A 24,754-nucleotide genomic window follows, 5' to 3' on the forward strand; every position below is an offset into this window, starting at 1 on the left:
GATTGGGAAGAGTTCTTGGTGCTTATCAAAACTGTTATCTCCACATGTCTGTTATATACCAAAGGTTGGTTGATTACTCAAAAGCTATAATGGGTGGAAGAATGAATAAATAGGATACATTTCTCTGTGTGTGTGTGTGTGTGTGTGTGTGTGTGCATGTGTACACACACTGATATATGTAAATATTTACCAAGATATAGAGGTCAACAAAGCAAGCACCATTCTTGACTGTGTGTAACTTGGCCCAGGGGTCTGTTATGTGACAGAGCCACCTGAGATGCTTCAGGTCAGGATCACGATGAATGGAGGCAAGAGAACCTGCACAGAATAGTTTAAGGTAATGAAGATGAAGACAGCTCTGAATTTGACTTGATGACTAAAATTTCTTAAAGTCATATTCATCTTGATGTGTTGAGTTGTCATATATCTTCTCATTACATAAGTTGTATGTACCAATGTGGTAGTCTTGGTACTTCAGAATTGTAAGAAAAAAATAAGAATGCGAATACTTCCAATTTTCAATAGCCAGAAATACAGCCAGAGTTGGCTTTTTTCTAATAATAGCATTTAGGATTTTTAAAGTTATAATTTAAAAAATGATAGACATTCCAATTTTTAGTCCTGATATTTTCACATTTTATGTTTGGAAAATGTTCATAAACTTTCATAAACTTTTAAAATATGTATCTAAGGGTTTTTTTGAAACAAGTATAAATGCCATTTGTTTATTTTCTTCTCTGATTTAAAAAAGTTATTGCAAACTTGATGCTATTTTTACTCATCCTTTGAATCCACATTGGGGAAAGATAAAGCCCTTTGATCTCCGTAGTTAAATCATAGCTGTCAATCTGGATAAGCCGTGTTCTGAAATGATTCCAGTTACTGGGTTTTCACTGTGATGTGTGCGATTTGTCTTGTTTTCTTTTTAAGAAACTCTATAAAACTCTAAGTGAAGTCAAGCTTGAAGTGGAAACAGTAATCAAAACCGGCAGACACATTGTTCAGAAGCAGCAAACCGACAACCCCAAGGGGCTGGACGAGCAGCTGACTTCTCTGAAGGTGCTCTACAACGACCTGGGTGCTCAGGTGAGGACAGCCACACCCACCACTTTCTCTCTCTCTCTCTCTCTCTCTCTCTCTCTCTCTCTCTCTGTGTGTGTCTCTCTCTCTTTTGTGCATTTTAAAGTTTCACTTCTGGGAGAATATGTGTTTAAATTTTATGGTATTAATAATGTTTTCAGCGATTCCAATAATTTTTATTAATTTTTAAATGTTTGTGCTAATATTGCAATGAGTACAAATTGTATTGAAACTTATTTTTAATATTTAATCCAGATTTACTTTATATTTTCAATGACTATTGACATTTCAAAAGTAAACTTTAAAAATAATAGTCCCTGTGTAAACTCAAGTTATTGGTTTATACCAATAATAGCATTTAGGACTTACAAAATCATAATTTTAAAAATTGAAATTAAATTGAATAGGCTACTGAGAGTGTTCAAACATCGGGTTCTAATAAATATTATGTGACAAGAAGGTCACATTGATCTAGCGGGATTTAAAATCCTTTCAGGAAACAGCTATAATTTGGGCATTTTAGTGAATCGGTGGGGGAGTGGTGGGTCATTTACTGACTGGATCCAATAGGCTGAGTGTCTTCTCTCACTGAGAATCCAAGTCTTGAAACTAGGGAAGTAAAAAAAAAAAAAAAAGTGTGGAACTGAAAACTTGGCAGTATTAGAAAGCTGTGTTAGATTATATTTTAGGTCCTTCTCGAGTTATTAAATAGTAACTGAGTTTCTGTAAGAGCCCAGAGAAAACCAGCTAAAATGGTATCACTTTCAAACCAGTGAACATGGGCAGTCCATGCATTTCCTGGGCGTTCACTTCACTTCTGCAAGATCGGGTGGTTGATTTTGATTCATTTTGACTCTGTACCACTGGATCACATTTCTCAGCGCATCATTTTGGTATTACACAGCTGAAGTTCTTTTTGAAACGTGATATTTATTTATTGACTGGGCAGTTTATGCACGGGAGTGGTGTTGCTGGTTTTTTCACCTGTCCTCTAATTCTGGCTGCTGGCTCAGACCAGGCTCGATCCAACGGCTGTGTCACCTGGGACATACATGGTCTTACCCTCTTTAGGCTTCACTGTCCTGTTCTGTAAATTAGGAAGGGCAGTGCCTATTACAGAGGTGGTTGCGGGTTTTATTGTATAACATGTGTACTGTTCCTTAACACCATTTGGGGGCTGTATCCAGAGTCTGGTCAATGTTAATTCAGTTCATTTTGCTTTCTGTCAACAATAGTAAGTACAAAATAATAATAATAAAGGGTTTTATTGCATAGTCATTTACTGTGTTTTTCAATAAATGGTTAACTGTAAAACATGATTGTGAAAATCGTGCTGTTTCCCTTCAAATTGCTAGAACATGTAATGTGTTTTAAACAGAGTCCTTCATTGAGATGATTCTAAGCATCTTGTGTTCAAAATAGTAAAAGATAACACTTACCGATCCCTTAACCCTGTTGCAAGGATTGGGCCAAGTCCTTTGTGTGTGTATTTTTCTCATTTAAAACTCAGAACAGCCTTTGGAGGGTCATACCTCTACCAAGGTCCCTTAGGAAAGAAGTGGCAGAGCTAAGATGAAAACCGAGGGTTGCTGACACTTAACCACTACTGTATAGTGTCCCCTTGCAGAGATCAAGGTTGTATATCTCTTGGGGTTCAATCCGCGTCAGTTTGGATCCTCAGCTATTATCCATGTTTAGTCCTCTCTCGGTTCCTTCTTTTCAGGTGACAGATGGAAAACAGGATCTGGAAAGAGCATCCCAGTTGGCCCGGAAAATGAAGAAAGAGGCTGCTTCTCTCTCGGAGTGGCTTTCAGTGACTGAAACGGAACTAGTACAGAAATCCACCTCAGAAGGTTTGCTCGGCGACTTGGACACAGAGATTTCCTGGGCTAAAGTGAGTTGTAGTTCAGGGGGACCACCAATATCACGCCCGCGTGACCTGTGGCATTTTTGTTCAGGGCAATCTGGGTGGATGTCATTTTCCTCCATTTTGGATTAAATATAGCCTTTTCTTTTTTCCGTTATTTTTTTCCTACTTCTCTGTGCTAAGAAAAACAGTAAGAATATTTTTAAAACAACTATTTCAAGAAGCTACTTTTGTCTTGACTCCAAAAGTGTTGAACTCTGATCAGTCATCAACAGGCCTTCAGAGGCGTTCTGCTTATGTGGCACTTGAAAATATGATAGTTACACTTTCGAAGTTGATTTTTTTTTTTTTGAGTATTCATTCCACACAAAGTGTTGTGCTGAATTTATTTGTTAATTCTTCTACGATAACTTTTGTACCAGTTACTAGCTTTTCTATTGCAAACCGATGTAAAGAGAACAGAGACAGAATTTTCAAAAGAGTCAACAAAAGATTGAAGAGTGTTCTTTGGCTCTTTAGTTACTTTGATATTATAGAGATTAGAGAGTGGATTTTCCAATTCTCTTTTGAAGTGGACAAAAAAGGAATGGAATACAAAGTAGTTTTTTTTTTTTCCAAGGCATTTTCTTTTCCCAAATTTATTTTCTAAGAAAGAGGCATGTATACTAGAGATAAGTACTGAAAATAATGATCAATACTGTGACAAAAATTTCTATAAAGTCACCAGATCTGTTTTGGCATCCTACACTTGTGCTGGCCTGTGGGAAATGAAGAGGAGGGGATTTGAGATCACAGGGGGTGGTGCAACTCTTTAATTTGAATGCTCTGTGAAGAGAACAGTTGAATGAAAGTCAAGATATTAGGCACCAGAGAGAGTGTTCTCAGTTTAGAAAATAGCTGATGAAAAGCATAATTATGCCATAGGCTTGTGAAGGGAAAAAACTATATGCAGGCAATGAAGAACGTTGGCATTTATAGGTGTATTGTGGGTGAATGGGAAGCAAAGGTACCAAACTTTATTTTTGTTAAGTTTAGCTTTTTCAAGGAAATATTACCTTCTTTGTACAATACATTTTGAAAGCCCTTGTTTTCTCATTAGTAACATAAGTTATATAAGTTAATTGAATGACATTTTTATGGTGTAAAAAATAAAAGAGGGGAGCAAAAATCATCTATAATGAAAGAACACCCTGTTATCTTTTCAGTTTTTTATAGGCACATATAGACATGCACAAGCACAGCATGTATTTGAAAATAATTCTATTTAGTGTTTCATGACTTTCTTAAAAAAAAAACAACCCATCTTATATCTTTAACATTTTTCTTTACCTATATGTTGTATCTCATATTGGAGACAGGCCTAATATTTAATTGCATATTTTATTTTTGATTGTTCCATTTTTCTATTCATGTTCATTTGATTTATTACCAATTTTCACTATTATGAAAAATGCTATGCCCTGCCTGGTGATCTCAGTGGTTAGAGCATCAGCTCTTGCACTGAAGGATCGCAGGTTTGATACCCAGACAAAGGCACATACCTGGATTGAAGGTTCGATTCCCACTACAGTTGGGGCAGGAGGCAACCAATCAATGTCTGTCTGTCTGTCTCTCTCTCTCTCTCCCCCTCTTCTCTACCTCTCCCTCTTCCTCTCCCTCTCCCTCTCCCTCTCCCTCTCCCTCTCCCTCTCCCTCTCCCTCTCCCTCTCCCTCTCCCTCTCCCTCTCCCTCTCCCTCTCCCTCTCCCTCTTCTTCTCCCTCTCTTTCTCTCCCTCCCTACCACTTTCTCCAAAAAGCAATGGGAAAAAAAATCCTCTGGTGAGGATTAACAAAAAATAAAAAATGCTATGATGAATATACTTGTAGCTAAATCATAACATGTATTCATAATTATTTTCTGAGGATAAATTCTTCGAGCTAAAAATACTGAGTCTAGGGATATATTCATTTTAAAGTCTTATACAAATTATGAAATTATCCTTCAGAAATTGTACCTACCAGCTCCATGTGAGAATTCCTATTGCTTGTTTTAACCACAACTTTGAAATGGTAGGCAGATATCATGTTTTGGTTAGTTAATTAGAACATTTTCCATCAGTTTATAGGGCATTTGAAGTTCTTTTTAAAAAAATTGCCTTTTATTGTAATTCTGATCATTTTTCTTTCACCTGTTAGGTCTTTTCATTTAGAGCTCTTTACCTATTTATTAATGCTTTGTATGTTGTCTATTATTGCAAAAATATTTTTTGCTACTGTAATTCCCTTTCTGTTCTGTATATATTTAAAAATGCTGTTATTATATATTTTTGAATAATAAAATCATCTTTTTCTTCATTATATATGCCATTAGTGCTTAGAAAGTTCAACTCTGCTCCAAGGTTATGTAATTATTTACTTACATTTTCTTCTAGCTCTTTTATAGTTTCATCTTTTTATCTTTAATGCTTTAATCCTTCTGGAATTTATTTTGGTGTATATAATGAGGTAAGGCTCTAACCTTTTTCCAAGTAGTTAACCAGTTATCTCAACACTATCTACTGAGTAATTATCTCTTCTCCATTGATTTGACATGCTAACTTCATCTATTATTTTTGGCTGTTGATTTTCTTTGTCTGATTCACTGATCCTGCCCTCTGAAATGTCTTTTAGGTGTTTAACTATGTGGCTTTAAATATGTTTGAATATATACTTAATAGATTCCTTGTTTTTAATGTTCCTTTTTTTTTGTATACACTCATATACACTTTAGAAGTATTATTCTCAAAATCTTAAAAAAATATTTTCTTAGAAATTTTGATTTGAATTGCCTTAAATTTATAGATTTGTTTTGAGAGGATTTGACATCATTGTTATATTGTCACATGGCATGTCTCATTTCCCCTCAAATTTTTAAAATCCCTATATAATGCTTTGGTTATTTTCTTCATAAACACACACATACACATACACATATGTGTGTGTGTGTGCAAAGAAGTTAATTTATACTTATTTATTTTACATGCTTTAAAAAACATGCCTTTTCTCTTTTTTATTAATTGCTTATAGCTGGTACATATATAACTTTTTGCATATTTAATATTTATTCATTCATCTTTGTACACGTATAAATTCAATTAATTTTTCAGATTAAGACTATAAAAATAACCTTGTATTTTCTGTAACTACTCACTCTTAAATTCCCATTTAGTCTTATTTTGGATTTGAAATAATGAAGGTGGTATATACAAGTCATGAATTCACAGCACATTCTCTTCACTAGAGTAAATCGAATGAAACATCAATATGTAACATAATCATCCATTTTTTCAAAGTTGTATTTTCAGATTTAAGAAACATCCATATTTCACCACATTTTAATGTATTTGCACTTAAAATAGGTAAAGTTATTTTCAATGCAAAATTTAAGTAGCATTTTTATTCCTGAACATAGTGTTTTTATTCCATGGCGTCAGTGTCATTATTTTAGATGTGGTCATTTTCTTTACAGTGAAATCTGTTAGCATAGATAGCATGTGTACTGTTTCAATTTAATTACTCATAGTTAAATCTTTCTTAAAGACTACACTAGTCAGTACATTCCCACTGAAGGAATGCAGAAAGTCTTAACTTCAGGAAGCATGGCTGTGGGTATTCTATTTTTCCCCCCTTCCCTGCTGGAGGACACTTGAGAGAAACATTTCAGTGCCTTTAAAAATATCAGTAATTGACATGGCCAAGTAGATGTTCAAACCTTGACTCACTGGAGAATTTGCAATTTTTAAGCTTTCCAAAATGTGATTTAATGATGTGAGATTAAATATAGACTCACGCTCCTTTAAAGAATTTGTTTTAATATTGGTTTAAAAAGGTGCCAGCAGCAGGTTAGATATGCACATGTCACTTTATGATTGAAAGAAGATTGTAATTTTAATTTTGGAATCCAATATTCTCTCTATAACTCTCTGACTATACACCTTACCTATTGAATCTTATGAACATGAGAATTAAGTTGTCATTATACTATCCAGAGTATTATGACAATTGTAAGACCAAAACTTAGATGTGCTAGTTCTTAATGATTTACTTAGGATGAAATACTTTTGTAATGCTTTTACAATAAATTACATTAGGCCATTTAGTTATAGGATGCAGTCCTTGCAAGTAACTATAGTACTCAATTGTCTCCTGTAGAAATCAAGGAGATACATTCATTATGAATTTTAGAATTATGAGTTCTGGGGTAGTTCTGCTTTGCCAGCTATAGTTACAGAAAGTGAACTTGATTGTTTACACCCAGTGTTATGATGAAGATAAATTAGTACTTGTGTGTGATATATGGAATTTACTAGTATACTTAAAATAAATAAATAACCTTTTTTTCATACCTGAATTTAATACATTTCCTGTTATATGCATAAGTAAATGTTTCCATTTTTATTAGCATCTTAAGAACTCTCGCATGTTAATAAGTTATGGAGTTTTGTAAACCTTTGGCAGTTGTAAACTTTCTAGGGTGTATGTGGAAGAACAGTTTCCGTTTTTGTTTAGTTTTGTTTTGTTTTTTTAAAGGAAGGTTGTATAAACTTTTATCACGTTTTGAAAGATCAAATGGGTCTTGGTATTTTTATTTTCTAGACTATTCTGAAGGATCTGGAAAAGAGAAAAGCTGATTTAAATACCATCACAGAGAGTAGTGCTGCCCTTCAGAACTTGATCGAGGGCAGCGAGCCTGTTTTAGAAGAGAGGCTCTGTGTCCTCAACGCCGGCTGGAGCCGAGTCCGTACCTGGACTGAGGATTGGTGCAATACCTTAATGGTACGTTTCGGGAAAAGTGAACGATGAAATCTTCTCTCCTTTAATTGTTTAAAAATGAATACAACTTTGATTAGAGTTCCAAATCCTATTTTCTTGGTGTCACAATAATGTTTTGCTTGTGAATTAATTTCATTAGATTACATTTTATTTTTCTCTTTAAAAAGACAATAGCTAGAAAGAGTTTGAAATATCTCTAGTAGGTAATAACCATTTGTAATATACATGGAAGTATATGCTTTAATATCTTAGTAAATGTACTTATTTGTTGCATTTTAATGATTTATTATTATATTTAACTAGAGGCCCGGTGCACGAAATTCGTGCACGGGGGGAGGGGGTTGTCCCTCAGCCCAGCCTGCACCTTCTCCAATCTGGGACCCCTCGAGGGATGTCCGACTGCCCATTTAGACCTGGTAGGATCGGGCCTAAACGGGCAGTCGGACATCCCTCTCACAATCCAGGACTGCTGGCTCCCAACTGCTTGCCTGCCTGCCTTCCTGATTATCCCTAACCGCTTCTGCCTGCCAGCCTGATCACCCCCTAACCACTCCCATGCCAGCTTGATTGATGTCTAACTGCTCCCCTGCCAGCCTGTTTGCTCCCAACTTCCCTCCTCTGTCGGCCTGATCACCCCTAACTGCCCTCCCCTGCAGGGTTGATCGCCCCCAACTGCCCTCCCTTGCAGGCCTGGTCCCTCTCAACTGCCCTCCCTTGCAGGCCTGGTGCCTCCCAACTGCCCTCCCCTGCTTGCCTGATCACCCACAACTGCCCTCCCTTGCAGGCCTGTTCCCTCCCAACTGCCCTCCCCTGCTGGCCATCTTGTGTCCACATGGGGGCAGGATCTTTGACCACATGGGGGCAGCCATCTTGTGTGTTGGAGTGATGATCAATCTGCATATTACTCTTTTATTAGATAGGATAGAGGCCTGGTGCATGGGTGGGGGCCAGCTGGTTTGCCCTGAAGGGTGTCCCGGATCAGGGTGGGGGTTCCCTTGGGGCGTGGGGCGGCCTGGGTGAGGGGCCTGTGGTGGTTTGCAGGCCAGCCACGCCCCCCGGCGACCCAAGCGGAGGCCCTGGTATCTGGAATTTATTTTCCTTCTACAATTGAAACTTTGTAGCCTGGAACGGAGCCAAGCCTCTTGCTCGCTCCATGGTGGCAGCCATTTCTGTTGGAATTTATTTATTTTCTATAATTGAAACTTTGTAGCCTGGAGTGGAGGCCTAGGCCGGCCAGGGCTGCAGAAGCTTGGCTTCCTCCATTAGCCCGGGGCAACCTTAGCCTCCTGCTCTTCCAGCTCCTTGGCTGCTGCCATTTCTGTTGGAATTTATTTACCGTCTATAATTGAAACTTTGTATTCTTGAGTGGAGGCCTGGGCCTGCCAGGGTGTGTGGGAAAGCTTGGCTTCCTCCATTGCCAGGGAAACCCAAGCCTCCCTCCTGCTTCTCCGTGGCCACAGCCATCTTGGTTGGGGTTAATTTGCATACTCGCTCTGATTGGCTGGTGGGTGTGGCTGGTGGTGTAACGGAGTGATGGTTAATTTGCATATTACTCTTTTATTAGATAGGATTATCATAAGCTATATGTTATTTATAATCCTATATAATAAAAGGGTAATGCAAATTGACTGAACGGTGGAACGACCGGTCACTATGATGCACAGTGACCACCAGGGGGCAGATGCTCAATGCAGGAGCTGCCCCCTGGTGATCACTATGCTTCCACAGTGGGAGCATCACTCAGTCACAAGCCAGGCTGACAGCTGGTGAGTGCAGTGGTGGTGGTGGGAGCCTCTCCCACCTCCATGGCAGTGTTAAGGATGTCCAACTGATGGCTTAGGCCCACTCCCCACTGGGAGCAGGCGTAAGCTATCAGTCAGACATCCCCTGAGGGCTCCTGAACTGCTAAAGGACGCAGGCCTGGCCGAAATCCCCTCCCCCCACCAGTGCATGAATGTCATGCACAGGGCCTCTAATTTCTAATAATTTTGACTAGTTGGGTGACATTGGTCAAGGTACTTGAATGTTCTCTAAATCTTAGTTTTCTCATATGTAAAATGGGCATTATTATTATTATTTCTACCTCATACAGTTTTTTTGATGATTATATGACATAAAACATGTAGTGCTTATATATAATTATGCCTAAAAGAACCAATTTTAGATTTTAGTATGATGATTATGATAATTGTTAAGTGTTATATGTTGTTAGTCTTTGGTTATACCACTACACTATTAATTACTTCATGGATATATATACTGAGTGGCCAGATTATTATGATCTCTGAACGCATAATAATCTGGCCACTCAGTGTATATCCTATATAATAAAAGGCTAATATGCAAACTGTCCCTTTGACCAGGAGTTCGACCAGCAGGCAGGCCGGCCAATTGCCCATGTCCCCTCCCCCTGGCCAGGCTGGCCAGACCCCACCCATGCACAAATTCATGCTCCGGGCCTCTAATATATATACTGAGTGGCCAGATTATTATGCGTTCAGAGATCATAATAATCTGGCCACTCAGTATATATAACTTTATCCACATTTTCATAACCCTTCTATATTTTTCAGTCTGTACCTTCTAATTCTCTTTTCAAGTAGTCTCTTCCTAGTCCTGTTAGAATATTGATTTACCTGCTTTATTGGGGCAAATAAGTCTGGTGCTTATCAATTCTTCTTACTTAAAATGCAGAACACTGTCAGAACATTTCTCATGTCATTTATTAGTTCTCATTTTATTTTTCAACTCTTTTTCCATGTTATAGATAAATAATTTGTTTCTTGTCTTTTAAACACTTTTTATAAATTTGTTACAGTTTCATTTATCCTATAAAACAGTTTCTAAAAGTTAATTTTATCTAAGTCTCCACCACTTTTTGATCAAGTTCTAAATTCTCACCTTAGTGCCAGCAATTTTGCCAGTTTATTCAGCTTAATCTAAAGTTTGATTTTGTTTTTGGATTTATTTTCTCGATAACATTTTATATCCTGCTTCAGGAAATAGTACTGAGGTCTGTGCCAGATGTGATATTAAGTGCTGGTGACACCGCGGTGAAAAGACACAGGACCTGCCCTCGGAGATGTTAGTCTCCTGAACAGCAGACGCTTATTCAATCCATATTTTAATCATTCTATTATGTTATTACTTTCTTAAATGCGTTTTAAACCAATATGCTCAAGGAGGCAAATTAGATTATTTGCAATGTAAGAATGAAGAATAAGGGAGACAAATAAAATGGTATTGAAAAAGAAACTTTCAGTAAGGTGGAAACCCTTTAAATTCAGCATATAATTAGCTCTTTGAAGGCTTTTTAAATCTCTTTGAAGATTATCATGTTAAATATTTCATCTGGTTGTATCAACACGTCATTAATTCCCTTCCAGAGCCATCAGAACCAGTTGGACATATTTGATGGAAATGTTGCTCACATAAGTACCTGGCTTTATCAAGCTGAAGCTCTATTGGATGAGATTGAAAAAAAACCAGCAAGTAAACAGGAAGAAATTGTGAAGGTAGCGAAAGAGGAGCAGTCATACTTCTTGGGGTGGAAGGTTTGGCTGTAGTCTTTCTCTTGTGGAATGTGCCACGTTACCTGTGCACACCTTCTCCCATTCATCAGCATTTATTTTGGTGGGAGGACCTGAAGTCTTGAATGAGTCTTAATATATGAACAGCTCTGACTCAAGTTGGCATAGGAATCCCAGACATTTTTTTAAACTGCCTTTAATTCTGAGTTAGTGTTGCACCCATGTTTGATTTTGATTTTTCCGGTGTGCTAATATGTGTTTTCTTACAATTAGCGTTTACTTTCTGAGCTGGACAATGCCAGACTGCAAGTTGAGGATGTTCGCGATCAAGCCGTTGTTTTGATGAATGCTCGCAGAGGCTCATGCAGGGAACTTGTAGAGCCCAAATTAGCTGAGCTGAATAGAAACTTTGAAAAGGTGTCTCAGCACATCGAAAGTGCCAATGTGAGTAATTATATTTTTATATAAGGCTATTTTTCATAGAAGTATGCATCTAAATTATAGATGACTATGTGGTATACATAAGTAAATAATTTTAAAAGTAAATTTTTAAAAGTAAAGTTTTCTTGGAACGGAGCATTTGTCCTTGAGAAATGGGTACTTTGCTGAAGTTTGGCTGTCCCACTCCAAGGGCACTCCGACTGGCGAAAGGTAACGGGAGACTTCCTTTGGGACGTACCTGTACTACGTGGTGGCCTTTCTCTTTGTCGGTGGCCATGCAGGGATGGCTTTTGGATCATGGCGCTGTTTCCTGCTGTGCTCATATGTGGTCTCAGAATCCTCCAAACAGCATTCGAGGCAACCACAGCCATTTGCACACTATTTCACACCCCTGAGGTCTTAAATGTAATTGTGAGATTTTAAAAATGGGTGAGATAATAATGCTATGAGGTTGGCGAAAATGGGGTAATTCCGAGAAGCTCAAATTGGTAAAATCATTGCTGTAAATGAGTGAAATTAAAGTCAATACACATAAATGCTGATTTCCTTTCTGACATTCCATCCCTCTGATTAATGACAGAAGGTCCAGTTAAGAATATCTTTTTAAAGAATGATTTTCCTTCCACAGCTGCTGATTAGCCAGGAACCATTATCATACCAATCTCTGGTCACCACGGAAGCACTTGAAGCTGATGTGCCTTTCTCTGACTTGGAAAAATTAGAAAGTGACATAGACTATATGTTAAAAGTTGTGGGAAAGCATTTGGAATCCAGTAATGAAGATGAAAAGGTTGGTTCAGAGTTTTTCAAACTATGATGTTCTTATTTTTATTCTCTGTTAATTATAGTTTTACACCAATATTATTTACCCAAATATCTGCCAAACATGATAGAACAGTGCAAATATGATTTTCTGATGAGTGTCAATGTAATTGATTTATGTAATGCTTAAAAAATAGACATCGCACTTTCTGACTAAAAACAGTGTTATCTTAATGCTAAACTAGCTAGCATTCTTTATGTTTTAACATCAAATATGAAATATTTTAAGAAAAACATGACTTCTTTGTTGTATATAATTTAGATGAACATATCTTGAGTTATATTTTGTAGGTTAGTTTTCCTCCTTGGGAACTGATGGTAAGTGACCCTAGACACATTTTTCTTTTGAGTAACTTTTTTCTTTCTAAACATTCAGATGGATGAGGAAAGAGCCCAAATTGAGGAAGTTCTACAAAGAGGAGAACAAATGTTACATCAGCCTATGGAGGATAATAAAAAAGAAGAGATCCGTTTGCAGTTATTACTTTTGCACACAAGATACAACAAAACTAAGGTATTGTCATGGGGAGTGTCTGTGCCACTGAAGTAACTCAGCCCTTGCCGTTCAGATGTTTGATGTTGCATTCACGGACACCTCAAAACACACCATTTGGAATACTCCCTCCTCCTTCCTGGTGTGCATTGCTAAACATGTTTATAGTTTTAGGTGGGGCAAGGGTCAAAGAAAATAGGGAACGTAAAACCTTATTATTGGGCATCTCTGTTGGATTTCTGATAACGTACTAAATCTTAAAAGGGACCTTTTTCTTTTAGAGTAGATTCCTCCTTCGGATCTGTAGTTTATATGGAGAGGCCTGACCATGTCAAAAAACATGTCTCGTTTACAAATAACCAAATTTGTGAAGTTGATAAACTGTGATTATATTCTAGAAGAGCTTCACTACCAGCTCCCTTTTCAATGGCCATATTCCCAGCCACATTATAAATGTGCTGGTGTTCCCCAGAGGTCTGTTCTTGTTACAAATAAATGCAGAACTCTAGATTAAACATCTTGTTAACACGATTTTAGTCTTGAGTTTCGGTTTCTTTTAGGAATTGTAACCATTTTCAGAGTCACTAACTCAATGAACATGTATTTGTGATCATTTTACTATACTTTTGAATTTACAGAGGCATATCATTTTTCAGAAGTTCAATATAGAGATACAGTGAAACTATGAAAGAAGCTACCTTAATTCATGAGTAGATGAACTGTGGTTATTTGCATTTATTAAATTGTAGCCATCTACAAGTAAAAGAATTCAACTCCTTAAGGACTAGTGCGTGGCCATCCCATTTGCTATTTTGAAAGTTCTGATTAGAGGACACAGAAAATAGAATTATTAGGGCAGATAAGTAGTCCACTCAGTTTAGCTTAGTTTTGTCTGAAGTTAGTGTGTTAGGACCTTTTATTGTCTTATGTAGGATATTCATGTTCTATAATATTGTTGTCCAGCGTTAAGATTATATATTGAATTACCTGTATGTTATTTTAATCAGAACCCCCATTAAATTTCTTGTTATGTTATAAATACATATTTAACTTAGTTACATTTTTAACAGTGAGGCCCTGAGGTCTCAAATATAATTATGAGATTTTAAAAATGGGTGAAATAATAATGATATTAAAATGTTCCATTTCATATGGAAGTTTATGATTTGTAGCATATTCTCCCGTCCTCAGTAACTCAGGAAAGAACCTGCTATGCTTTCCTGTTTGCTAAATGAGTTTACGTGGCATTGGTCATAAAGTGAAACATTTCTGTTTAAGAGCAGGCTGCAGATGAAAATTAGAATAGAGATTAAGGTTTTACATAGCAAAGCAGGGCAAAAATATAAAAAAATCAAAACATAGTTTTAAAAAATTTGGTTCCAAGTATTGTACTTCTCCGCAAAATAGTCTTATGCTTTTTTTCAATTAATTGTGGGGCTATTTTAAGAGATGTACATTATTATTTTTAATGATTTTACAGGCAATTCCTATTCAGCAGAGGAGAACAGGCCAACTAGCTTCCGGAATTAAATCATCACTTCTCCCTGCAGATTATTTGGTTGAAATTAACAAGGTTTTACTTTCTATGGATGATGCTGAGTTATCACTTAATACTCCAGAGCTAAGCACTGCTGTGTATGAAGACTTCTCTTTTCAGGAAGATGTTCTGAAGGTAAATTTCCAGGCAGGGCCTTTGAATAGCTGCAGTTAATGTAGAAATAATGCAAGGAATTTGTCATTGTGTCTACCTAGATGATCTGTAGCTTTTAAAACTTGGGCCAAGGAATTAATAATGTGTATGAATAATAAACCTTTCCTGTATTCACCAAGGAAATATTATAAAATTTTAATTTTTTAAAAGTAGATGTGGATTTTTAGTATGCAGTTACTTCTTTCCATCATCAGAGACATTTTTTAATCAAACACCTGCACAAAACATATTGCTTTCTTATAAACTGGACTGCCAGTTGGATATGAAATGTCAGCATTAATCTTGCCACCTATCATGATTTAACATTGGCCAATGGTTGGGGTATGGGATGGGATGTTGATTGTAAGTTAATTAGGGACCTAGAAGTTTTCAGTTAACTCACAAAACTATTAAATATCATTAAGGTTTGTTCATATAATCTGATCATACTTATACTAGAGGCCCAGTGCACGAAATCGTGCACTTAGAGGGGCTACCTCAGCCCGGCCTGCTCCCTCTCGCAGTGTGGGAGCCCTCGGACATCCTTAGTGCTGCTGCCTCTCCCGCCACCGCTGCTGCACTTGCCAGCCATGAGCCTGGCTCAGGGCTTCTGATTTAGTGGCACCCCCCCCCCCCCCCGTGGGAGCACACTGACCACCAGGGGGCAGCTCCTGCATTGAGCGTCTGCCTCCTGGTGGTCAGTGCACATCATAGCGACTGGTCGTTCTACTGTTCAGTCTATTTGCATATTAGCCTTTGATTATATAGGATATAAGGTCACAATAAAATTGCTGATAGATTTGATGGCTTTGATTGACAACTAATTTCTGTCATTTAAACTAGCATTTTAGATATATGAAAATATAAATGATTTTAGCTTCAAGCACTTCATTACCTTTACAGAATGTTATAGAATTTTTTTATATCTGGACAAATGCCACATGGAACAACTTTTAGGATTTTTTTTCTCACCATTGGGATATCATGTAGTGTTCCTCACACTTTGGTCAATACAGGGTATTATTTTTTTTTTAAGTTTTCAATTTTGATTAGTAAAAATTATTATATCTCATTATCTATTAAATAAGTATTATACCATATAAATTTTTCATCTGTGATTTCATTCTTTTTATCTTTTTACTGGATTTTGTTAATGTTTGGCAATATATTTGTAGAATATCAAAGACCAACTGGACAAACTTGGAGAGCAGATCGCAGTCATTCATGAGAAACAACCAGATGTTATCCTCGAAGCTTCTGGACCTGAAGCCATTCAGATCCGGGATACGCTAACTCAATTGAATGCAAAATGGGACAGAATTAATAGGATGTACAATGATCGTAAAGGGTATGTGTAAATTAAGTTAAAATTTAATTAAAAAAAACACCTATAAGCTCATGAGCCATGACAAAGGTCACATGTACATTAAGATTAACGAGAGTATGTTTCACATCCTTGGAAGAGGCCTTGTTTAATAAATTGTGATGAGTGTAGTTCCTTAAAGAAAGAGGAAAGAGATTACATACAGGTGATCATTTGCAACATAATATCTTAATAATTAAAGGAAGCACTTTTAATTTTTAATATCTAAATAGTGTCCGTTCTCTTTAAAATAACTTAAGGGTTTTCATTAATTTTCACTTTCCCAACATGTTGATGATTAATGTGAGTGAGAGACAGGTACAGATAATTGGAATCTATATATAATCACAAAGTCTTTAAAAATAACTTCTTAAATAAAATGATTTTGAGCCCTCTTCTTTCTAGATTTTGAGAAGATTTTTGGCAGTAACTGGTTATGTAGTAGAAAGGCAAATAAGGCAAATAAGATGTGAAATAGCCCAATACAAAGTACCATGTAAGAGAAAGTTAACAAAGAAAGGTATATTGGAAAACTTTAGAGACATATACACAAAAATTAGGCATATGATCTTCATCTTTTTTGTTTTGTTTTGTTTTAGCCTACATATTCTATGTGATTATATAATCCTTGAAAAGGTAACTTTCAATGGCCTTTTGGTATATTTGTTTGTATGGATTTTTAAATTCATCTGTATATATTTAGAGAATATTGTTTTAAGTATACCTTTATGCATACTTTTATTTAATTAGACTTGTTTATTAGATAAAGACTAAATTATTAAAAGTAATAACATCTTAAGGCTCTGCATTGCATTATGAGATTGGTTATTATACTCTTGCCAACAGTATGTGTGAAAGTTAACCGAACCCTTGTTAATAATGAAAGGTTGTTTGTTGTTTTTTAAGACCTTTGCTAACTGTATAGTGAAGATTGCATCTCAATGGATTTTCACTTCTTTATCAGCGACATTTTAATATTCTTACATATGTTTATTGGCCCCAGTGTTATTTCTTCTGTCAGTTGTTAGGTCATGTCTTTGCTCATTTTTCTATTATGGTATTACTATATACTGATTAATTTGTAAGAGCTTTTTTATACATTAAGGATATTACCTATTCATATTGTTTATTGCTTAGTCCCAGCTTTTCATATGCTGTCTAATTTTGTTAACGGTATTTTTTTGATGTATGGGTTTAATTTTATATTATTATATTTTATGAGTCTTTTTCCTTTGTGATTTTGGTTTGTTTATATGCATACAAATTACTTTTTGTGTGATATTAGTTAAATATTTATGTATCCTTTAAAAACAATTTTGTTTGATTTAAAATTAACATTTAATAACTAAGCCACCTGAATTTTATTTTTAAATATATTTTGTGTTAAGCCTCCAGGTGGGTGGTTCTATATACTGACTGTTCAGTATCAAGCCTAGGGACCCAGGTAGGCAATGGTAACATCATCAGAGACCAGGAACTGAGGTGGTGAATGTTTTTGGGGAAAGATATCAATGCCAGTTGCAATATTAGAAAAAGCAAACTTGTATGTTTCTAGATTAAGGCTTGAGTCCTTTGACTCTCTGGAAGTCCACAGACCTGCACAATTCCATACTGCCTCCCATACGAACTGACCGTGTTCAGAAAGGAGGTGATGACCTAGTGACTCCTAGTTGAACATTTCTCTCTCGCTCTCTCTCTCTCTCTCTCTCTCTCTCTCTCTTTTAATCTACGGCTATACTGCTTAGATTTATTTGGTTTACTGTTTATATTCTCAGTCTTTAGATCTTTGGAGCAGCCTTTCTAGCAACATTTTCTCTTTATTATTGCAGCATCCCCAAAGTTGAAATTTGTGGTTGTTATTTAGTTACTGCACATTTTTACCAAAGACGATAAATAATGTTTTAATATTTTTTCATAATATTCTGTTTGAAGTGCTCTTAATTTTGTCATGCCCCATAGAATGTTGCTTCCCTGTGGGCACTTAACAAATATTAACTACATTTTCAAAATGATGTTCATGGGAGAAGGAAAAATAAACATTATTTTAGAGTTAGAGATGTCAGGGATCGTTTTATTATATTTTAAAAATAGTAATATCTTTTTATTATATAAAGTAAAAATTTTATTAATATTAAAATCTCAGAGGTATCTTCTAAGCCTTTCCCAGTACCACTTACGGAAATGAAAAGGCAGAAGGAAAGTGTTCAGAATCTGACTGCAGTAAAACTTATACTTTTTTGTACTTATTTTATATGTTCCAAATATGACTAGCACTGGACTTTGACTTTATCTTATATCTAAAGGAGAGATGATTAAATGGGCAACTCAGTAGTCCTTTGTCTCATTGCCTAACCTGGGCTTTGCAGGCACTTCCATACTGTACTGTGAATTAGTCATTGCATAGAGGGTATTAGTCTGCTAGAGCTACCTTAATAAGACACCACAGGTTGGGTGGCTTACTCAACATACATTTATTGTCTCTCAGTTCTGGAGGCTGTAATTCCAAGATCACGGTTCCAGCAGGGTTAGTTTGTGTTGAGGCCTCTCTTACTGGCTTGCAGTTGGCCACCTTCTCTCTGTGTCCTTCATGGCCTTTTCTCTCTGCTTTCTCAGACACAGAGAAAGATATCTCTGGTGTCTCTTCCTCTTCATATTAGGACACCAGTTGTGTGGGATTAGGGCCCAACCCTTATGACCTCATTTTAAAAATTACCTCCCTGAAGGCCCTATCTCCAAATAGTCACTATAGGGGTTAGGGCTTCAATACCTGAGTTTTGGGGTCACAATTCAGTCCATCACACAGAGAATAAGGGAGGGAAAGGAAATTTTGAAGTGTTTGGGCATTTTGGGTTTTGTTCTACCTGAGAAGTAAAACACCATACTTTTTTCCTAAAAGAATAGAGTAATCATATTTGACATTTCATGGTATTTGAAATGTTAAGTGTTTAAAGTTGGGTGGGTTAACTGCCTGTAGCTAATCCATCTTGATTTTCCAAGCTGGAGAAGGCTGTCTTTTCAGTTCATAAGCTGCCTAGTATGTGTGTGTATGTGTGCAGGCGTGTATGTGAAAGAAAGGGGGGTAGGATGGTGCTTGAGCCAATTTCTTGGTACGATACCTTTCTCTAAAAGGAATCATTAACTGTAATCCATTACAAAAACTGATCCTAGCGCAGTGAGCTGTGAATTCACTGATTTTGGAGCTTTCAGTTTAAATTAGATTTGAATTTATTTAGAAAAGTTGTTTCAAAGCAGTCCTGGAAAGTTTGGAAACCTATTTTATGTTAATTTTTGTCCTCTAGTTATTTTGACAGGACTATGGAAGAATGGAGACAGTTCCACTGTGACCTTAATGACCTCACCCAGTGGACAACAGAAGCTGAGGAGTTACTGGCTGACACCTTGGCTCCAGATGGTGGCGTGGACCTAGAGAAAGCCAGGGTCCACCAGCAGGTGAGTGCTCTCCATCACAGGATGCAGATCTGCTAAGTAAGTGCCATATTTCTTTTTTTTTCCTTCTTTTTTTTTTTTTTATTTCAGAGAGGAAGGGAGAAGGAGAGAAGGATAGAAACATCAATGATGAGAGAGAAATCATTGATCAGCTGCCTCCTCCATGCCCTCCACTGGGGATTTGAGCCCGAAACCATGGCATGTGCCCTGTTCAGGAATCGAACCATGACCTCCTGGTTCATAGGTCGATGCTGAACCACGGAGGCACACTGGCTGGGCCATATTCTTTTAGTATGTGGCATTTAAGATACATTTCAAAAGTTAGGGCTCAATATATGAATTTTTAGATGCATTACAACCTGTAAATTTTGTTCCAAATCTAGTTTTCAGTCATAAAGGCTTAAGAAACATTATTTACATTTTTAATTAGAATTTTAGTGATATTTAATTAAAAATATTCTTTAGTGGATAATATGAAAACAATTTATTTAAAAAATTTGTATTTATGCCCGGCCAGTGTGGCTCAGTGATTGAGGGTTGACCTATGAACCAGGAGGTCACAGTTCGATTCCCAGTCAGGGCACATGCCTGGGTTGCAGGCTGGGTCTCTGGTGTGGGGCATGCAGGAGACAGCCAATCAATGACTCTCTCTCATCATTGGTGCTTCTTTCTCTCTCTCCCTCTTCCTCCCTCTCTGAAATCAATAAAAATATATTTAAAAAATTTAAAAAAATATATATTTAGAATAACATTTATAAAATTTTGTACCCAAGACTAAGGCAGAAAGATATCTCACCCCTGCATACCTCACCCCTGTTCAGTGTACTTAGCACTATTGCCACTTTGTATTATTGATAATTATTATAAAAGTAAATTATTCATGAGCTATGTCAGGGCAGCTGCTCATGTAAGTCTAATTCAGTCTTGGAAAATATAACAGTAGCAAAATCAGTTCTGCTAATAAAATAGGTCTTTAAACATAATGGTCGAAAAGCAAGCAAAATTTCAATTTACTATTGTTAAAATATTTTCTCTTTTATTATATTTAAAAATGTATTTTATGTAGAAGGTTCATGAGGCATTAACAAATACATTTATTTTTCTCATATACATTTTAATGCATTTTCCTTATTTTTAGAGATATAGATGAGTGCCTAAATTTAATTTTAAAATATTCTCTTTAAATCTGTTGCTTAAAAATTTAGAGACCAGTGAAGCAATGTCTCAAGAAAATGCACATTGCGGTTTACCTATATGTGGTAGGACATAAGGGCATATGGATTTACTTTTCCTTTTGAGAGTTGCTTTCAAGCACATATTTGGAAAAAGATAAGCAATCCCATTTAATCAAACCTGATTGATGCTTATGCTTCAGTTGTAAACAGCTGCTATTTCCTTTATATTATTTATCTACCCTGTTTCACTGTATGACATTCACAAGCGTGGGTGAGATTTCAAAATGGATTTTGTTTAGTGTGCTTATTGAAATTTAATGAAAGTTTTTTTAAATACCTTTTTCATGAACATAATGTATCCCAGGAAATTGTTCCTCTAACACTTAAATTAATGCCTGGGAACCTGGGGGATCCCTTGCATCAGAAAATCTTAATTTAGTGGCAGATTTCATCTTGGGTTGTCCTCTGTTGTAGGAACTTGAAGAGGGGATCAGCAGTCACCAGCCCGGTTTTGCAGCGCTAAACAGAACTGGGGACGGGATTATCCAGAGACTCTCCCCCACAGATGGGAGCTTCTTAAAAGACAAGCTGGCAGGTTTAAACCAACGTTGGGCTGCGATCATCGCAGAGGTGAAGGATCGGCGGCCAAGGTGACTGAGCCTCAATAAGTTAAGGGCACAGGGGTAGACATTTTGGGCAGGGCCTTTTTAAGATACAGTCAGAGGAGTTCAAAGTTCTCCTGTTGCCTGATATTACTGACAGTTAAGACCTGCACTGTCCATGTTCTGCATTTTAGAACCCTTCTCCTAACTGAATTTTCGGGCTGTCCATGAAGTCCCACTTTTCTATGCAGTATGATACACATAAAAATTGCCTTGTTCTTTTTATTTCTGACTGTTTATTGTGATACGGTGACCATGTGGCAGGAACTGGAAGTAGTTGAAAGAACACTCTGGACTTCCAGTCTGAAGATCTGGGTTCAGGGTCAGGCTTCTTGCTTGCTCATTTCCTGACTGGACCTTGGGATCTTCATTAGTAATCCTCTCACTCGGTCGTTCTTAGTCACAGGGTGTGCTGTGCTCGTATATATGTCAGTGCTTGGTAAATAATACCGCTCCTCTTTCAGGTAACAGGATACATATGATGTATTGTTGTTTGTTCTTATGTCAAATTATGTTACAGTGCCCCATATTTTATTAGGGTACCTTCTGGTTGTAAACACTTTACCAGTGACTATAAAGTTCAACATTATACATGTGTTATATATTACTTTAAAATTACTTGAAGAAGTTATTTTCCTGAGATGGTTAATAACTAATGGATAATTTCTACTTTGCTTAATACGTTCTGTGTCATAAATGACCTTTTTTTGGGGTTAATGGTAATCGGAGGCTAAAAATTTCCAGATATTTTTTTCTGCTAATTTTAACTCTGTAGATGATGTATTATTTTAGAAGAACGGTAATATTTTGTTAAAGGCCAACCTAATATCTTTTTATGTCCAATACAGGCATACTTTGGAGATATTGTGGATTCGGGTCCAGACCACTATAATAAATCAATTATCACAATAAAGCAAGCCACACATATTTTTTGTTTTCCCACTGCATATAAAAGTTATGTTTAAACTATACTGTAGTCTATTAAGTGTGTATTAGCATTTTGTCTAAACAACCCATTATATACCTTAATTAAAAAATACTTTATTGCTAAAAAATGCTGACCATCATCTGAGCCTTCAATGAGTCATAATCTTTTTGCTGGCTGAGGGACTTACCTTCAGTTTGTAAGAAAATGCAATTCCTGTCAAACACAGTAAAATGAAACACAATAAAGTGAGGTATGCCTATATTATAACATAAAATATTCAAGTATGACTATTTGGCCTTTGGCTGCTTTTTATAAAATAACAACATCTATCATTTTGTGTGTTTTGGTAAGAAGCAATAGTAGTTTGTGTGTCTTGGTTGAGAGTTTGCCACGTAGCAGAGATAGCGTTTGGTACCTTGTACACCAGGCCCCAGTTAATCCTCACCACTATCCACTAGGACAGGGGTGGGGAACCTTTTCTCTGCCTAGGGCCATTTGGATATTTATACCATCATTTACAGGCCATGCAAAATTATCAACTTAAAGATTAGCCTGCTATATTTGGTCAAATATTTAATTAATTCACCCCTAATGCCTTGGCAGGGCCAGACCAAATGATTTCTTGGGCCTTATATTGCCCATGGGCTGGAAGTTCCTCATGACTGCTCTAGGGCACCAGTAGGCCCATTGTACAGCTTTAGAAACTGAGGCTCAGAGAGGTGAGGTCCAACTTTGTGAGGTCACACAAAGTTATTGATGGTGCTAACTTAAGCTCTCAAATACAGTGCTGTACAAACTTGGGAAGGCCACAGACCTCTGTAGCTGAGTTTTCTCTCTGTATTTAGAACTCTGTCTGGTATTTTCTTAGAGGAGTGTCATAAGGATTAAATAAAAGTGTTTATGAAAAGCATATCTCCTACATGCCCCCTACTGGGGATCGAGCCTGCAACCCAGGCATGTGCCCTTGACCGGAAATCGAACCTGGGACCCTTCAGTCCGCAGGCTGAAGCTCTGTCAACTGAGCCAAACCGACTAGGGCAAGAAGAAAAGATTTTAAGGAAAAAATGCTATGTTTTGATGAAGATGCAGTGTTGTCGCAGAGGTGGGGTGATGGGCCATGGCATTGAGGCATCACAGGGGAAGGATCCTGAAACTGAGCTTTGAAGCATTTATAGCAATTTCCCATAAATTCCTCCTGGGGAGGGCTTTCTAGGGGAAAAAAGTAGAACAGGCAAAGGTGGGAGGGAGGCATGAAAGAGTATGGCAGGTGAGAGACCTGCCAAGGTTAGATGGAGAGGAAGGTTCAGGGACCAGGGCCAGGATTGGAAGCTGAGGTTCTTAGGATCTTCTATGCCATGCCCATGAGTTTTCATGGGCAATCTCTCCAGCTTGAAAATTATCTATCTGCCTGGTCTTCTAAAAGAAAAGGATGTACCTGCTGGCATGGTATTAGCAACAATACAGAAATTCTAAAGTTTTTCAAATGGATCTCTGTGGGATGTGCTAATTATTGCTTCTAGAACTAACAAGTTGAAGCCACTACTTATTTTACTCATTTTTTTTTGAAGAGAAAAGAATAATGTACCTCTTCTCCAACATCTGATATTTTAACTAAAATGCTTGTTTTTATAAATTCATGGTTTAACTTCACTTCAGTTAGTCCTTTATCTTAACTCAGAGCCACGTTGGCACTTTAAGAGCTTAGATGTGTACTATTACCATAGTCATCGAAAAAGCACACACTTCAATCTGTTTTGTATTGAGTGCCCGTAGTTAAATAATTGCACAGGTCAACAGCTCACAATTGACCTGTGCAATTATTTCTTAATGAGCAATTGTTGTCTACTGTTTGAACATGAATTTAAAGCTTGTTTTTATTCATAGGGATAACATTTAAAATGTAGATTATATTTAGCTAATTTGCAGATGAAAATTTTGTGACTCAAATATGCAGTATTGAAATAACTTGCTATTTTCCTTCATAGATATATTTTCAAAATACTAAATTAGTCATGATTATGAAACATGAAACATTTAAATGCCAACTTATTTTTTTTTGAAATACAAGTCTATAATAGTATTTTAGGTGTTTCCAAAGTTGTTATTTTAGTGAAATACTCTGATACAGAGGGTAAATTACCTGTTTTGGTATTTTTAGTCTTAACAATAGTACTGTTGCTTGATTTTTTTTGTTTTTAATTTTGAAGCAGTATTCCCTCCTAATGGATACTTAAATTTAAAAACTTGTGATTTTCATTAATTTTTTAAATATTAAGATACCCTCTTTCAAATATTACTGATTCTCTACTAAATATATAAGTATTTATTTAGCATTTTGATATATATATATATATATATATATATATATGTGTGTGTGTGTGTGTGTGTGTGTGTATGTGTTTTTGTGGTTGAAAAGACAAAATTATAGCCATAAAAATATAATGATACAATGTAATTTATTAAAA

At 36.5% G+C, this 24,754-nt stretch overlaps 1 protein-coding gene across 4 annotated transcripts in view; it reads left to right on the forward strand.

Annotated features, from left to right (window-relative positions):
* Positions 1–24,754, forward strand: part of UTRN (utrophin) — a 454,275-nt gene that overhangs the window by 181,609 nt on the left and 247,912 nt on the right. For all 4 annotated transcript variants that reach the window (XM_079779951.1, XM_079779952.1, XM_079779953.1 and 1 more), the window contains 11 exons: positions 931–1,086; positions 2,804–2,974; positions 7,562–7,741; positions 11,125–11,253; positions 11,542–11,712; positions 12,338–12,499; positions 12,908–13,045; positions 14,505–14,696; positions 15,890–16,062; positions 19,377–19,527; positions 21,174–21,349. In XM_079779951.1, coding sequence (XP_079636077.1) covers positions 931–1,086; positions 2,804–2,974; positions 7,562–7,741; positions 11,125–11,253; positions 11,542–11,712; positions 12,338–12,499; positions 12,908–13,045; positions 14,505–14,696; positions 15,890–16,062; positions 19,377–19,527; positions 21,174–21,349 — 1,799 coding nt within the window. The remainder of the gene's footprint in view (positions 1–930; positions 1,087–2,803; positions 2,975–7,561; positions 7,742–11,124; positions 11,254–11,541; positions 11,713–12,337; positions 12,500–12,907; positions 13,046–14,504; positions 14,697–15,889; positions 16,063–19,376; positions 19,528–21,173; positions 21,350–24,754) is intronic.

Source organism: Cnephaeus nilssonii (genome assembly GCF_951640355.1).
Source record: "Cnephaeus nilssonii genome assembly, chromosome: 9".
Classification (NCBI taxonomy): domain Eukaryota; kingdom Metazoa; phylum Chordata; class Mammalia; order Chiroptera; family Vespertilionidae; genus Cnephaeus; species Cnephaeus nilssonii.